Here is a 14,554-nt window from a genome sequence, read left to right on the forward strand (position 1 = left end):
GGTTGGTACGTTGTCAAGGAGGGTGGTCACGTGTGTTGCTGGCAGAGGATCACTAGTTCGAGCCCGGTATGGGGACAGGGACAGTGAAGGAAGCTATACTGTTAGCAGCACACTGACGTCCGTTTTATTAGATCAATAATTGATGGTTCAACACGTTCTAATAAACCTGCAGTTCCGTATACTACACTCTATCCCTATATATTTGCCTATAGATTTGTTTCATTATGCAAACATTCCATGCATTGCAACCCCCTCAGGCGAAAAACAAGCCAGCCTTTCATAAGAGTTAGGCTGGAGTTACACAAAGCAACTTTCACGCAACTTTGGTTACTTGCAACTGAGTTGCTTCTTGATTGCTTAGTGAAACACCCCCCTGCAACTAATAAGCAACTCATCTGCAACTTGGTTGCATCCAGTTGCAACTTTTAAACTTTGTGCAGCTAGTTGCAAGCAACAGCCAATCAAAACATACTTTTGTCACATGATCTATTCAAAGGTTCGGAATTCCGACCCAGTTATCATGTCAACACAGCTGGCACACTCAGTGGTGTGCAACCCGTGATCAGGGTTGACATAAGAGATATTAGCACAACGGTAAATTTATAAACATTATTGGCATCATGGCTAGGCAGTCAATAAATGTAATTTTCGAAGTGAAGCTTTCCATACGCTCTTATCCAGAGCAATTAGGGTTAAGTGCCTTGCTCAAGGGCACATCGACAGATTTTTCACCTAGTCAGCTCAGGGATTAGAACCAGCGACCTTTCAGTTACTGGCACAATGCTCTTAACCACTAAGCTACCTGTCGCCCTGACCAGTTTCAACTGAAATTGTCCACCATGGACTGTGCTAGCTAGTTTAATTCGTTGCTAGCTTTGTTATCTCGTTGCTAGCTAGCTAGCTGTGTTGGTGTTTGCAATGTCATTTTGGCTAGCTAGCTAAATTGTACAGGCTGCATTTTGTCAATATCCATGCTGTTACAATAACCAAATGGTTGGATAAACACAATTAGTGAAACCACGATGTAATGCAGCAGATGACATGGATGAGTTTAGAATTCTCAAACAATATGACAGAAGCAGCTTCAATTTGATTGGCTGTTGCATGCAATTTTTGTTACATGAGTTGCTTCATGTAACAGCAAAGTTGCAACTGCAACTAAAATTGCGTGAAAGTTGCTTTGTGTAACTCCAGCCTTAGGGTCCTAGGAATCACTGCTGGTGTTCTGACAGTGGATGAATCTCGGATCCGCTCTCCTCACCCTCCTTCTAAAAATGCCAGTAGGTACACAAGGAATCGAGGAATATACTTTTGAGATTCACTCTGTGTGTCAGGCAATTGCCAGAGCTGAGACCAGAGTCCCTCTTCAGCCCATTGACCTCAGAGTAGCCCTTCTAATGAGCGGTCCTTTGTGACTGACCAGACATGCACGCACACACGCACCAGACGCATCATGAAAATTGTACACTAAGGCTGGCCCAGCCATCTCAGGAGATCCCGCCTGATTGGACAGAGTGAAACAAATGGCCCCAGACAGCAGAGTTGAAAGAGTGGCCTACCCCTTCGTTCAGTATCATTAGAACACAGAATCATGAGAAGGAAGAGTCATGGATGGGCTGTGTAGGGAAGGCTGTGTAGGGAAGGCAGAGTCATGGATGGGCTGTGTAGGGAAGGCTGTGTAGGGAAGGCAGAGTCGTGGATGGGCTGTGTAGGGAAGGCAGTCATGGATGGGCTGTGTAGGGAAGGCTGTGTAAGGAAGGCAGAGTCATGGATGGGCTGTGTAGGGAAGGCTGTGTAGGGAAGGCAGAGTCATGGATGGGCTGTGTAAGGAAGGCAGAGTCGTGGATGGGCTGTGTAGGGAAGGCAGTCATGGATGGGCTGTGTAGGGAAGGCTGTGTAAGGAAGGTAGAGTCATGGATGGGCTGTGTAGGGAAGGCTGTGTAAGGAAGGCAGAGTCATGGAAAGGCTGTGTAGGGAAGGCAGAGGCATGGATGGGCTGTGTAGGGAAGGCAGAGTCATGGATGGGCTGTGTAAGGAAGGCAGAGGCATGGATGGGCTGTGTAGGGAAGGCTGTGTAGGGAAGGCAGAGGCATGGATGGGCTGTGTAGGGAAGGCTGTGATACATACTATGTCTCTTCTCTGTGTCTGGAATGTTACATCACAACCTGTCACAATAGAGCAATGGAAGGGAGAGTTTACCCCAGCAGGGAAACCAACTGATAAAGAAACAGAGTACACACATGAACCAATGAATGAACAAACACACACACACATACGCACACGCACACACACACACACACACACACACACACACACAGTGTAGTCCCTGATTATGATAATTTATTGGACTATCCCCAGGCGTACACATGTCCTGGCAGGTTTAACCTCTGTTCATTTAGCTGCTACAGAAGTAAAGTGGCCTTGATACCTGGACTGGACCTGGACAGATGCTATATCAAATTCTAACAGCTACGGTCTTTCTCTGGCATCAGTGGCTTCAACCAATCAACATTTGGTGGTGAAAGAGATCCTTTGTCTGGACGTAATGTCTTACAGTAGATGGTACTGCAGACCTACAGAGGTGTTCTAGAATTATATTGGGGACTAAATGATTATTGGATATCATAAGAATTTTAGACAATGCTTTTATAAGTCAGTGGTCTCTGTAAAGGTGTATAAGTATTTTCAGAAGGTTACATATTTTGTGTATGGGATGCGGTGTTAAGGCTTTTTGGCAAACCTCCAAAAGGCAATTTGGTGTTCCCTCTGAGCATTGAATCTAACAATCTCTCCCCAACAGGTTGGGCCAAACAGCATCGCTGCAAGGGACGGACGCATCAGAGAAGGAGACCGCATTTTACAGGTAGGAAACCATTTATTTCTATATTTTCCTCTCAGACCCTCTTCTCTCCCACCTCTCTCTCTCTCTCTCTCTCTCTCTCGCTCTCTCTCTATCCTCCTCTCATCTCTCTCTCTCTCTCCTCCTCTCATCTCTCTCTCTCCCTCTCATCTCTCTCTCATTTTTCTCTCACTTTCTCTCCTCTCCTCCCTCATCAGAGGTGACATAAACCTATTTTTATTCCACCTCCCTCTGCCATTGACTCCCAGCACGAGAACCCATTCATTTTTAATGGCGGCACATTAAAATAGAAACCCACCCCCTCTGTGACGGTTAGCGATGAGGAAATGTCCCCCTGGCTGTTTTAGTTACCGACTCAGCATCCGACTGTGCTTTCTAAGAGCTGTAAGAGCAGTTTAGGGATGCACCTAGTCCGGAAATACGCTCTGGGTAACACGCCCGCGCCAACACACATTCAGGCACGCACACACACGCACATGTTATTACCCTTAGTTCCATCCCTGGGTCGGGGAACCCTGGAGGCTACTAGTACCCTCCTAGGAGAGTCTTCTGGTGGGTTGGTACCCTCCTAGGAGAGTTTTCTGGTGGGTTGGTTAGAGTTAGTGGAGCTGGCCTCTATTCTAAAGTGCAGGGCAAGTTGTGTACAGGGAAAAGGGGGATGTTTTAAGGTGTAATATACATAATTGAGGTTGGTGTTTTGGGAGGTAGGAATAGAGTTAGGTCATATACAGTGGGGAGAACAAGTATTTGATACACTGACGATTTTGCAGGTTTTCCTACTTACATAGCATGTAGAGCTCTGTAATATTTATCATAGGTACACTTCAACTGTGAGAGACGGAATCTAAAACAAAAATGATTTTTAAGTAATTCATTTGCATTTTATTGCATGACATAAGTATTTGATCACCTACCAACCAGTAAGAATTCCGTCTCTCACAGACCTGTTCGTTTTTCTCTAAGAAGCCCTCCTGTTCTCCACTCATTAGCTGTATTAACTGCACCTGTTTGAACTCGTTACCTGTATAAAAGACACCTGTCCACACACTCAATCAAACAGACTCCAACCTCTCCACAATGGCCAAGACCAGAGAGCTGTGTAAGGACATCAGGGATAAGATTGTAGACCTGCACAAGGCTGGGATGGGCTACAGGACAATAGGCAAGCAGCTTGGTGAGAAGGCAACAACTGTTGGCGCAATTATTAGAAAATGGAAGAAGTTCAAGATGACGGTCAATCACCCTCGGTCTGGGGCTCCATGCAAGATCTCACCTCGTGGGGCATCAATGAGGAAGGTGAGGGATCAGCCCAGAACTACACGGCAGGACCTGGTCAATGACCTGAAGAGAGCTGGGACCACAGTCTCAAAGAAAACCATTAGTAACACACTACGCCGTCATGGATTAAAATCCTGCAGCGCACGCAAGGTCCCCCTGCTCAAGCCAGCGCATGTCCAGGCCTGTCTGAAGTTTGCCAATGACCATCTGGATGATCCAGAGGAGGAATGGGAGGTCGTCATGTGGTCTAATGAGACAAAAATAGAGCTTTTTGGTCTAAACTCCACTCGCCGTGTTTGGAGGAAGAAGGATGAGTACAACACCAAGAACACCATCCCAACCGTGTAGCATGGAGGTGGAAACATCATTCTTTGGGGATGCTTTTCTGCAAAGGGGACAAGATGACTGCACCGTATTGAGGGGAGGATGGATGGGGCCATGTATCGCGAGATCTTGGCCAACAACCTCCTTCCCTCAGTAAGAGCATTGAAGATGGGTCATGGCTGGGTCTTCCAGCATGACAACGACCTGAAACACAAAGCCAGGGCAACTAAGGAGTGGCTCTGTAAGAAGCATCTCAAGGTCCTGGAGTGGCCTAGCTAGTCTTCAGACCTGAACCCAATAGAACATCTTTGGAGGGAGCTGAAAGTCTGTATTGCCCAGCGACAGCCCCGAAACCTGAAGGATCTGGAGAAGGTCTGTATGGAGGAGTGTGCCAAAATCCCTGCTGCAGTGTGTGCAAACCTGGTCAAGACCTACAGGAAACGTATGATCTCTGTAATTGCAAACAAAGGTTTCTGTACCAAATATTAAGTTCTGCTTTTCTGATGTATCAAATACTTATGTCATGCAATAAAATGCAAATGAATTACTTAAAAATCATACAATGTGATTTTCTGGATTTTTGTTTTAGATTCCGTCTCTCACAGTTGAAGTTTACCTATGATAAAAATTACAGAGCTCTACATGCTATGTAAGTAGGAAAACCTGCAAAATCGGCAGTGTATCAAATACTTGTTCTCCCCGCTGTATTTGGAGGGAGAGGCAGATTGACGGCTCCTTGTTTTGGGAAGTAGGTATAAACAGTGTGCTTTAGACAGAGCAGTAATGGTTTTGGGAGGCAGAAGCTTGCTACAGTAAAGTGAGTGAGAGTGCTGTAGAGAGGAGAAATGCTTTTGGAGATAAGGGCAGAGGTAGACGGTAATGTTTTTCAGAGAGTGGTCTGTTTTCAGTTAGAGTGTGCTCTCTGAACAACATAGTGATGTGTTTCTGAATATGGGTTAATGAGTGGGAGAAGAGAGAGAGAGAGGTGGGTACACAGTGCATTAATTAAAGGAAGAGGATTGAGGAAGGGTAAGCAGTGAGACATACGACCGGCGCTTGCTGCTTCCCTAATTATCTGCTACATGGTGTGTGTTGACCGTGTGTCTTCTGTGCAGTGTGTTGTGTGACTGGTTTGAGCTGCGAGGCAAAGCGAGGGGTTTGGGTTAGTGGTTGTGATCTAGGCCTCCACCCCCACCCCTCCACTATTATCCCCCGCCGACAGGGCCATTACTCTGGGCAGAGGAAAGCGGACATCCCTGTAACGGCCCAGTTAATTGTGTGGGGCGTCTGGATCTATGAATGTGCGTTGCTTCCGGGTGCTGGATGCTTTCAGGAGCAGGGCCGTTCTAGTGCAGACGGTCCCTCCATGGACTACTGTTCCATTCATAATCAATCAAGCCTTGGTCCTGTCTGTCTGGCTGGCCTGCTATGGAATACGGAGTAGACACAGACTGCAGATGCACAGGAAATACTGTCTTGTTGTGCAGTACCTTTAGCTTTATGCCAACCTGGCTGGCTCTTTCTACGGTGTTTGAGTGAGATTAAAGAGGGAAAGTGGCCCTTCCCTTAGTGTGTGTGTGTGTGTGTGTGTGTGTGTTTGTGTGAATAACAGTGTATGTTGTGTTTTCCCCAGATCAATGGTCAGGATGTGCAGGACAGAGAGGAGGCTGTAGCGGTGCTGTCTAGTGAAGATACTAGGAACATCGTACTGCTGGTCGCCAGGCCCGAGATTCAGGTGAGCTTGCACGCACACGCACACACACACATACATACACACACACACATACACACACACACACACACAGAGAGAGATACAGTATAGTATGGACATTGTGTTGCTGGTCACCAGACCAGAAATACAGGTGAGTTTACAAGCAGTTTTACCCCAATATTAATTTTCTTACCTCAATCGAAGTTCTTTAAACTATCCCTTTAACACACCCATACGGTAAACACCGATAGGTCTGTCTATACTGTAGGTCCATAGGACCAATACATCAGTCATTAGAGGTATTTTTATTCATGACATCCTGCGTTATACACAACAGCCGAAACACTACCCGAAGGCTGTAAATATACCACTTGTGTTTCTTAGATGAAACACTGCAGGGCTGTTACATGCTCATGTATAGACTGTAGACATCACCTCACATCATGTTTTATTTAATTGACTTCCAACGGTACGCCATAAAAACTAATGGCATGCTAATGGTTCAGGCCCAAGGCCATGGTGTGTGTGTGTGTGTTAGGAGTGTGAACTCTTTTTAAACGAAATTGGGATCCTTAAAGTTAAGAAAAATCCCTAACCGAAAAACAAAGTTATTTTTTTCATTGTTTTTTTCGTAGATGCAGAAAGTAAACAGCATTGTGGGTCAATTTCCGCAACAACTAAGAGCATTGAAGTGCGAGGCTCAACTTCTCCGCTGTTTTGGTGTCCTGGCTACCATGCTGTGAACAGCATGAAGCGAACCCGTGCACATGTGCAGATATGTGTGTGACTGTGTGAGAGCGAAGGGTTACATCTCGCTCATCTCAATATCCTAGCCCAATGGTCACAAACCTTTTCTGAGTCAAGTACACTTTCTGAGTCAAAATGCAAGTCCAATATGACCTAAAAAATGTAAGCCTATGCAACATTAACCAATTAAAAACAGTTCTGTAGCAATGAGGTCTGTGCAGTAGGCTGTAGGCCCAATACATTTCAATGTTCTTCTTCTCAGACCATTTTGAAATTGAACTTCCTCATTAAAAACAGCAGCTCTTTACTGTATTCGTTGAGTCTCTCTCTAGTCATGGTTTTTACAGTTTTGAAATCTGACAGTATCAACTTTCGAGGCTTCTTTTTACAGTCTATGGCTCAAAGAAACTGTGCAGACACGGTGATCTGAGCTATCTGATTGGCCAATGGTCGGCCTATAGTTGCACTTGATTTGCTCTCTGGGCCTGCCGGGTATGCAGAGTTCTACCTTCAGATATGTGAAATGGTTCAAAATGGGAACACTTTGCCTTCCCTGCGCTAGGGCTGCTAAATCAAGTGCACCTACAGCCAACTGTGTGAAAAATAAAATAGGGATGCAAGGCTTTATATTTGGGGTTTTTACATACATTTTTGGTAATCGACTAGGAATACCTTGGATATTGACCATTTGGTGACCACTGTCCTAGCCTATTCATTGATGGTAAGGACCTGCTTTGCTGAAGTTGCGAGACATTGCAAGCCAAGAAATTGCAAGATACATTATTCCATTGCGAGATACAGCTTTTGATTGCGATAGATATGCCTAGGTTCTGACTGTCTGCCTGATGGCCGACCTACCTATACTGTGCCCCTACCATCTCTCTCCGTCCCTCGCGAGCTTGCTATGAAATGCTCTCCTCCATTCCAAAAATACTGAATCTTAGGAGTCGATTCCTAGGGGAATCAAATCTTGACACTCAGAAATGGGAGTTGACACCGGGAGTCGACGTGCAAGGAGTCGAGGAATCAATTATTTTGGAGTCGACTCTCCACCACTACGTCATCGTCGTGGAAAAATGGCAGAGAAAGGTAAGCGACAGCAGCGAAGTCCTGTATGGCAATTCTTTGAGAAGTTTAAACGAGAAGGAAATCCAAACTTTGCGAGGTGGAATTGAACTACAGTAATGGTAGTACAGGTGCAATGCTTAACCATCTGAAAGGGACGCACCTTCAGACCCAAACCGTTGCTGGCAGCAGCGCAGCTGCATTGTGAATTAACGTGGAATTTTATACATTTTTCTTTTTGTTTTAATGGAAAATCCACACAAAAATGTCAGTTTAAATGTTCAGAAAATGTTTCCATTCATCACATCCCTAGTGTGTGTGTGTGCGCACCACTGAGAACGGCAGATGAGCCATGAGCCATAATGGACTCTCTTCCTTCCCCTTTTGGTAATTAAATAAGTCTCTCACAGTCTAAAGTCCTGGCTTCAATATATCTCCCATTTAGTTTGACACAAGCAGACATAAAGATCATGAAGGACACTGAGGCCACAACAAGCTGGCCATTCAAGAACCACAACAAGCTGGCCATTCAAGAGCCACAACAAGCTGGCCATTCAAGAGCCACAACAAGCTGGCCATTCAAGAGCCACAACAAGCTGGCCATACAAGAGGCACAACAAAACACACCTCATGAATATCTTGCTTTATGAAACTGTTGATAGATCATGTATGAAGGTCATGAAGCCTGACCACTATATGTATGTATTGACTATATCTGTATGTTTGGTCAGGCTTCATGCACTTCATACATTACAGGGGGATGTTAATGATCTATCAACAGCTTCATAAAGCAAGATATTCATGAGGTGTGTCTTGTGGCTCTTGAATGACCAGCTAGATGGTGTAAGGGTTTCTCATGTTCTGGTTTAAATCCTCTCCCTCTCTCTCTCTCTCTCTTGTTATCTAGCTGGAGGAAGCGTGGTTGGATGATGAACACAGTGAGTTCCTGGAGCAACTGAAGATGGAGATGTTGGAAGAGCAACAGAGAGAAGAGATGGAGCTGGATGCACTTCAGGAGGAACAGGAGAAGGTGAGACCACACTACCGCAGGGACATGCAAAAGAGTTTATCACAATAAGTTTGACACTCTCCCACACATACAGTGGGGAGAACAAGTATTTGATACACTGCCGATTTTGCAGGTTTTCCTACTTACAAAGCATGTAGAGGTCTGTACTTTTTATCATAGGTACACTTCAACTGTGAGAGACAGAATCTAAAACAAAAATCCAGAAAATCACATTGTATGATTTTTAAGTAATTCATTTGCATTTTATTGCATGACATAAGTATTTGATCACCTACCAACCAGTAAGAATTCCGGCTCTCACAGGCCTGTTAGTTTTTCTTTAAGAAGCCCTCCTGCTCTCCACTCATTACCTGTATTAACTGCACCTGTTTGAACTCGTTACCTGTATAAAAGACACCTGTCCACACACTCAATCAAACAGACTCCAACCTCTCCACAATGGCCAAGACCAGAGAGCTGTGTAAGGACATCAGGGATAAAATTGTAGACCTGCACAAGGCTGGGATGGGCTACAGGACAATAGGCAAGCAGCTTGGTGAGAAGGCAACAACTGTTGGCGCAATTATTAGAAAATGGAAGAAGTTCAAGATGACGGTCAATCACCCTCGGTCTGGGGCTCCATGCAAGATCTCACCTCGTGGGGCATTAATGATCATGAGGAAGGTGAGGGATCAGCCCAGAACTACACGGCAGGACCTGGTCAATGACCTGAAGAGAGCTGGGACCACAGTCTCAAAGAAAACCATTAGTAACACACTACGCCGTCATGGATTAAAATCCTGCAGCGCACGCAAGGTCCCCCTGCTCAAGCCAGCGCATGTCCAGGCCCGTCTGAAGTTTGCCAATGACCATCTGGATGATCCAGAGGAGGAATGGGAGAAGGTCATGTGGTCTGATGAGACAAAAATAGAGCTTTTTGGTCTAAACTCCACTCGCCGTGTTTGGAGGAAGAAGAAGGATGAGTACAACCCCAAGAACACCATCCCAACCGTGAAGCATGGAGGTGGAAATATCATTCTTTGGGGATGCTTTTCTGCAAAGGGGACAGGACAACGGCACCGTGTTGAGGGGAGGATGGATGGGGCTATGTATCGCGAGATCTTGGCCAACAACCTCCTTCCCTCAGTAAGAGCATTGAAGATGGGTCGTGGCTGGGTCTTCCAGCATGACAACGACCCGAAAACACACAGCCAGGGCAACTAAGGAGTGGCTCCGTAAGAAGCATCTCAAGGTCCTGGAGTGGCCTAGCCAGTCTCCAGACCTGAACCCAATAGAACATCTTTGGAAGGAGCTGAAAGTCCGTATTGCCCAGCGACAGCCCCAAAACCTGAAGGATCTGGAGAAGGTCTGTATGGAGGAGTGGGCCAAAATCCCTGCTGCAGTGTGTGCAAACCTGGTCAAGACCTACAGGAAACGTATGATCTTGGTAATTGCAAACAAAGGTTTCTGTACCAAATATTAAGTTCTGCTTTTCTGATGTATCAAATACTTATGTCATGCAATAAAATGCAAATTAATTACTTAAAAATCATACAATGTGATTTTCTGGATTTTTGTTTTAGATTCCGTCTCTCACAGTTGAAGTGTACCTATGATAAAAATTACAGACCTCTACATGCTTTGTAAGTAGGAAAACCTGCAAAATCGGCAGTGTATCAAATACTTGTTGTCCCCACTATAGCACATTACCTGTGAAGCATGTGAGACTAGACAACTGCTCACCACCAGAGCGACACACCAAGGAGTTTATCTACTGTAGAAATTAGTTTAGGGTCTCTATGGTCTACCCTCAGATTATTTGAAAAACTTGTGAAAATATGTAATACCCTTGGAAATATGAGTCTGAAATAGCAACAACTGTATGAATATGGAAGAGGGTGAAGAGCATTTTATACCCCAAACATTGGTAATCATAATTTAAAATATTGTGTTTTGTTGAGAGATTAGCATACTGTAAATGGGTAGATATGGAAGTTCAAAGACTGCAAAGCTATTGGGGAAGTAACAACGATTCCCAGCGAAGCAGTGTAGTGGTACAGAACTCCACAAGAATGGAGGGAATCCCAGTGGAGAACCCAAAGCACTGACTTAGAAGTTCAGAACTATTTCAGACTAGACATTTCAGAAAATACACTGAATAAAAATATAAACGCAACATGTAAAGTGTTGGTCCAATGTTTCATGAGCTGAAATACAAAATCCCAGAAATGTTCCATACGCACAAAAAGCTTATTTCTCTCAACATCCCTGTTAGTGAGCATGTCTTCTTTGTCAAGATAATCCATCCAACTGACAGGTGTGGCATATCAAGAAGCTGATTAAACAGCATGATCATTACACAGGTGCACCTTGTGCTGAGGACAATAAAAGGCCACTCTAAAATGTGCAGTTTGTCACATGATACAATGCCACAGATGTCTCAAGTTTTGAGGGAGCGTGCAATTGGCATGCTGACTGCAGGAATGTCCACCAGAGTTGTTGCCAGAGAATTGAATGTTCATTTCTCTACTATAAGCCACCTACAACATCTTTTTAGAGAATTTGGCAGTACGTCCAACCGGCCTCACAATGTCAGACCACATGTAACCGCGTCGGCCCAGGACCTCCACATCCAGCTTCTTCACCTGCAGGACCGTCTGAGGGGGGGGTGTGGGGGAGTGCTGAGGAGTATTTCTGTCTGTAATAAAGCCCTTTTGTGGTGAAAAACTCAGTCTGATTGGCTGCACCCTTGCCCAGTCATGTGAAATCCATAGATTAGGGCCTAATTTGTTTATTTGAATTGACTGATTTCCTTATATGAACTGTAACTCAGTAAAATCTTTGATATTGTTGCATGTTGTTATATTTTTGTTCAGTATAGTTATGAATATTATTCAAGATTTGTACCTATTTCTTTACATTGCGGGTTATTTCTATACTGATTATATAAATTTTTCTTTTTTCTTTACAGCCCAGAGGAGAAGAGGATGACATCACTGCCACCTGTTCCTCCAGAACTCAGGACAAGGACAGCGGGCTGGGGATGTCGTTAAGGAACGGCATCGACGCCCCCGACCACAACGCCCTCCTAACCCACATCAAACGGAGACTCTCCCAGTGTCTGAGGGACAGACAGGACTGTCCCGCGCGTCTGGACGAAGAGGAACAAGAAGAGGAGGATGTTGCGGAGGATGGCGATCGGTTCCAGCAGCTCCTGGAGCTGAAGTGTCAGATCCATAACAGCGGGGAGTATGACCTGATCTATAGCAGACGCAGCACTATAGAGTGTAGTCTGGGAGAGCCGGCCGGTGGTGTGCAGCGTGAGCTCCGCATGCTCAATGACGAGCTCCGCAGCATCGAGCTAGAGTGCCAGAACATCATGCAGGCACACAAGCTCCGCAAGGGGCCGGGGGGGTCCCAGTGGGACCAGGGGCAGCAAGTGTTTCCCCAAATCGTCTGCTCCACGCCCAAGGACCAAAGCTCCTGCCTGGGGAGCAATGACTCGCCTAGTAGAAGCAAGCTGGTGGACATCAACGACTGTCCAGAGAAGCCGGAGAAGTCAGACAAGGACAGCTCGAGCGCCTACAACACGGCAGAGAGCTCTCGCAGCACACCGCTGGCCATGGACCGCTCCCCTGAGCACTCCCTTCAGAGGAGGATGGTGACCATCACCAACCAGAGGAACCTCCGTAGCAGCCTGGCCAGCCTCCAAACCACAGCCAGCCACAGCCCCACACACCGGCCCCTCCACTGGGCCCCCATCCCAGGCAAGGCCAGCAGCCCCAACCACAGCCCCTACCCCTCCGAGTCGGACCAGGTGGCCCCTGCAGACAACGAGAGGAGTATGTTGGGGAACTGGAAGGTGAAGCCTAAGCCTCCTCCCAGGGCCTCCCAGATCCCTTACCTACCCCCGTCCCATGACTCCCAGCACCGCCAGCCCAGCGCCAACATCCCGGCCCACGCTCTCCACTACCAGAGCTACATGCAGCTGATTCAGCAGAGCTCGGCCGTGGAGTACGCCCAGAGCCAGCTGAGCCTGCTCAGTGGGGTAAAGGAGCCCCAGCTGAGCCCCTGCCAACGAGGCTAAGATGGAATGGAAGGTGAAGATCCGTTCGGACGGCACACGCTACATCACCAAGAGACCCATCAGGGACAAGATCCTGCGGGAACGCGCCCTGAAGATCAAAGAGGAGCGCAGCGGAGGTATGACCACGGACGACGACGCTATGTCCGAGATGAAGATGGGGCGGTACTGGAGTAAAGAGGAGAGGAAACAGCATCTGGTCAGGGCTAAAGAACATCGGAGGAGACGGGAGTTCATGCAGCGCAGCAGGCTGGAGAGCCTGAGGGAAAGTCCTCAGAGCAGCAGCGAAGGACGCAAGGAGGTCAGCATCATCGAACTGAGCCACAAGAAGATGATGAAGAAGCGCAACAAGAAGATCCTGGACAACTGGATGACCATTCAGGAACTGATGACTCACGGGGCCAAGGCCCCTGATGACCCCAGGGCCAAAGTACATAAGGCCTTCCTGTCGGTCACCACTGTATAATATACAACTAACACATAACAATCTATAGCAGTGTTTCTCAACCGTATTAATACCAGGAACCAGCAAGCTATGGCCCTACCCCGGTGAGCAACATCCCAGGGACCGGTGCTGGTCTCCGGACCGGAAGTTGAGAAACACTGATCTACAGTACCCCATGTGGTATTATATACTTGCCTCGTTCAATGTGGCGTTTTTATGAGGGCGATATGGAATATTTTTCACAACTTTGTTACCCGAAAAATTGCATTTTGTAAAGAATTTTAACCAATGGTTTCCATGGCATAAAAAAACTAACAGTTTTTCATTATTTCACTCTGTTTCAGAAGCACTTTTGTATAAGATTACTGAGCAATTATTTTTCTTAGTTCATCCTGTAAATGTAATTACCTGCAAAATGTTCAATTATTTTCATGTTTCTGTTCTGTTATGCAGTGATTCCAACCCACACAGGTCAGAATACTTGTATGTACTCCCTCAGGGGGAGAGGCATTCAATTGAATGTACAGTACAGAAATCCTACAAGTCCTTGCAAGTCTAGATTTGATAAACCAGCCATTTTATTTGTCCTTAAAGGGACAATTTGGGGTTTTGTTATGAAGGAAGTTAGAGGTAAGTTTCGCAAGCCAATGCTAACTAGCATTAGCGCAATGACTGGAAGTCTATTGGTATGCAATGACTGAAAGTCTATGGGTAGCAGATACCCATAGACTTCCAGTCATTGCACTAACGCTAGTTAGCAATTGCGCTAGCGCTAGTTAGCAACTTCCTTCAAACTGCAAGCAGAGACATAAAAATGGTATCCACGAGTTCATCTGATTCTGGGGAAGTAGATAAAGGGCCTCTGCCAAAATCCCGAGGTATCCCTTTAAAGGTCATGAACAATCAAAATCATGTTTTTCATGAAATTGGATGATATTTGGATGAAACCAGCTCAAAGTATGATGACCAAAGTATGAAAAGTGACTGTTGCTTCTACATTGATAAAGTTTGATCATAAAGTTACTGGTCCC

General features: G+C 45.9%; 1 protein-coding gene across 1 annotated transcript in view; it reads left to right on the forward strand.

Moving 5' to 3' along the window:
• The window catches only part of LOC121531637 (PDZ domain-containing RING finger protein 4-like), a 94,990-nt gene extending 80,794 nt beyond the window's left edge, over positions 1 to 14,196 (forward strand). The window contains 5 exon segments of the mRNA XM_041836980.2: positions 2,801 to 2,863; positions 6,096 to 6,197; positions 8,893 to 9,015; positions 11,966 to 13,057; positions 13,059 to 14,196. Coding sequence (XP_041692914.2) covers positions 2,801 to 2,863; positions 6,096 to 6,197; positions 8,893 to 9,015; positions 11,966 to 13,057; positions 13,059 to 13,544 — 1,866 coding nt within the window. The 3' untranslated portion in view covers positions 13,545 to 14,196.
• Positions 14,197 to 14,554: the final 358 nt, after the last annotated feature.

Source organism: Coregonus clupeaformis, chromosome 19, assembly GCF_020615455.1.
Source record: "Coregonus clupeaformis isolate EN_2021a chromosome 19, ASM2061545v1, whole genome shotgun sequence".
Classification (NCBI taxonomy): domain Eukaryota; kingdom Metazoa; phylum Chordata; class Actinopteri; order Salmoniformes; family Salmonidae; genus Coregonus; species Coregonus clupeaformis.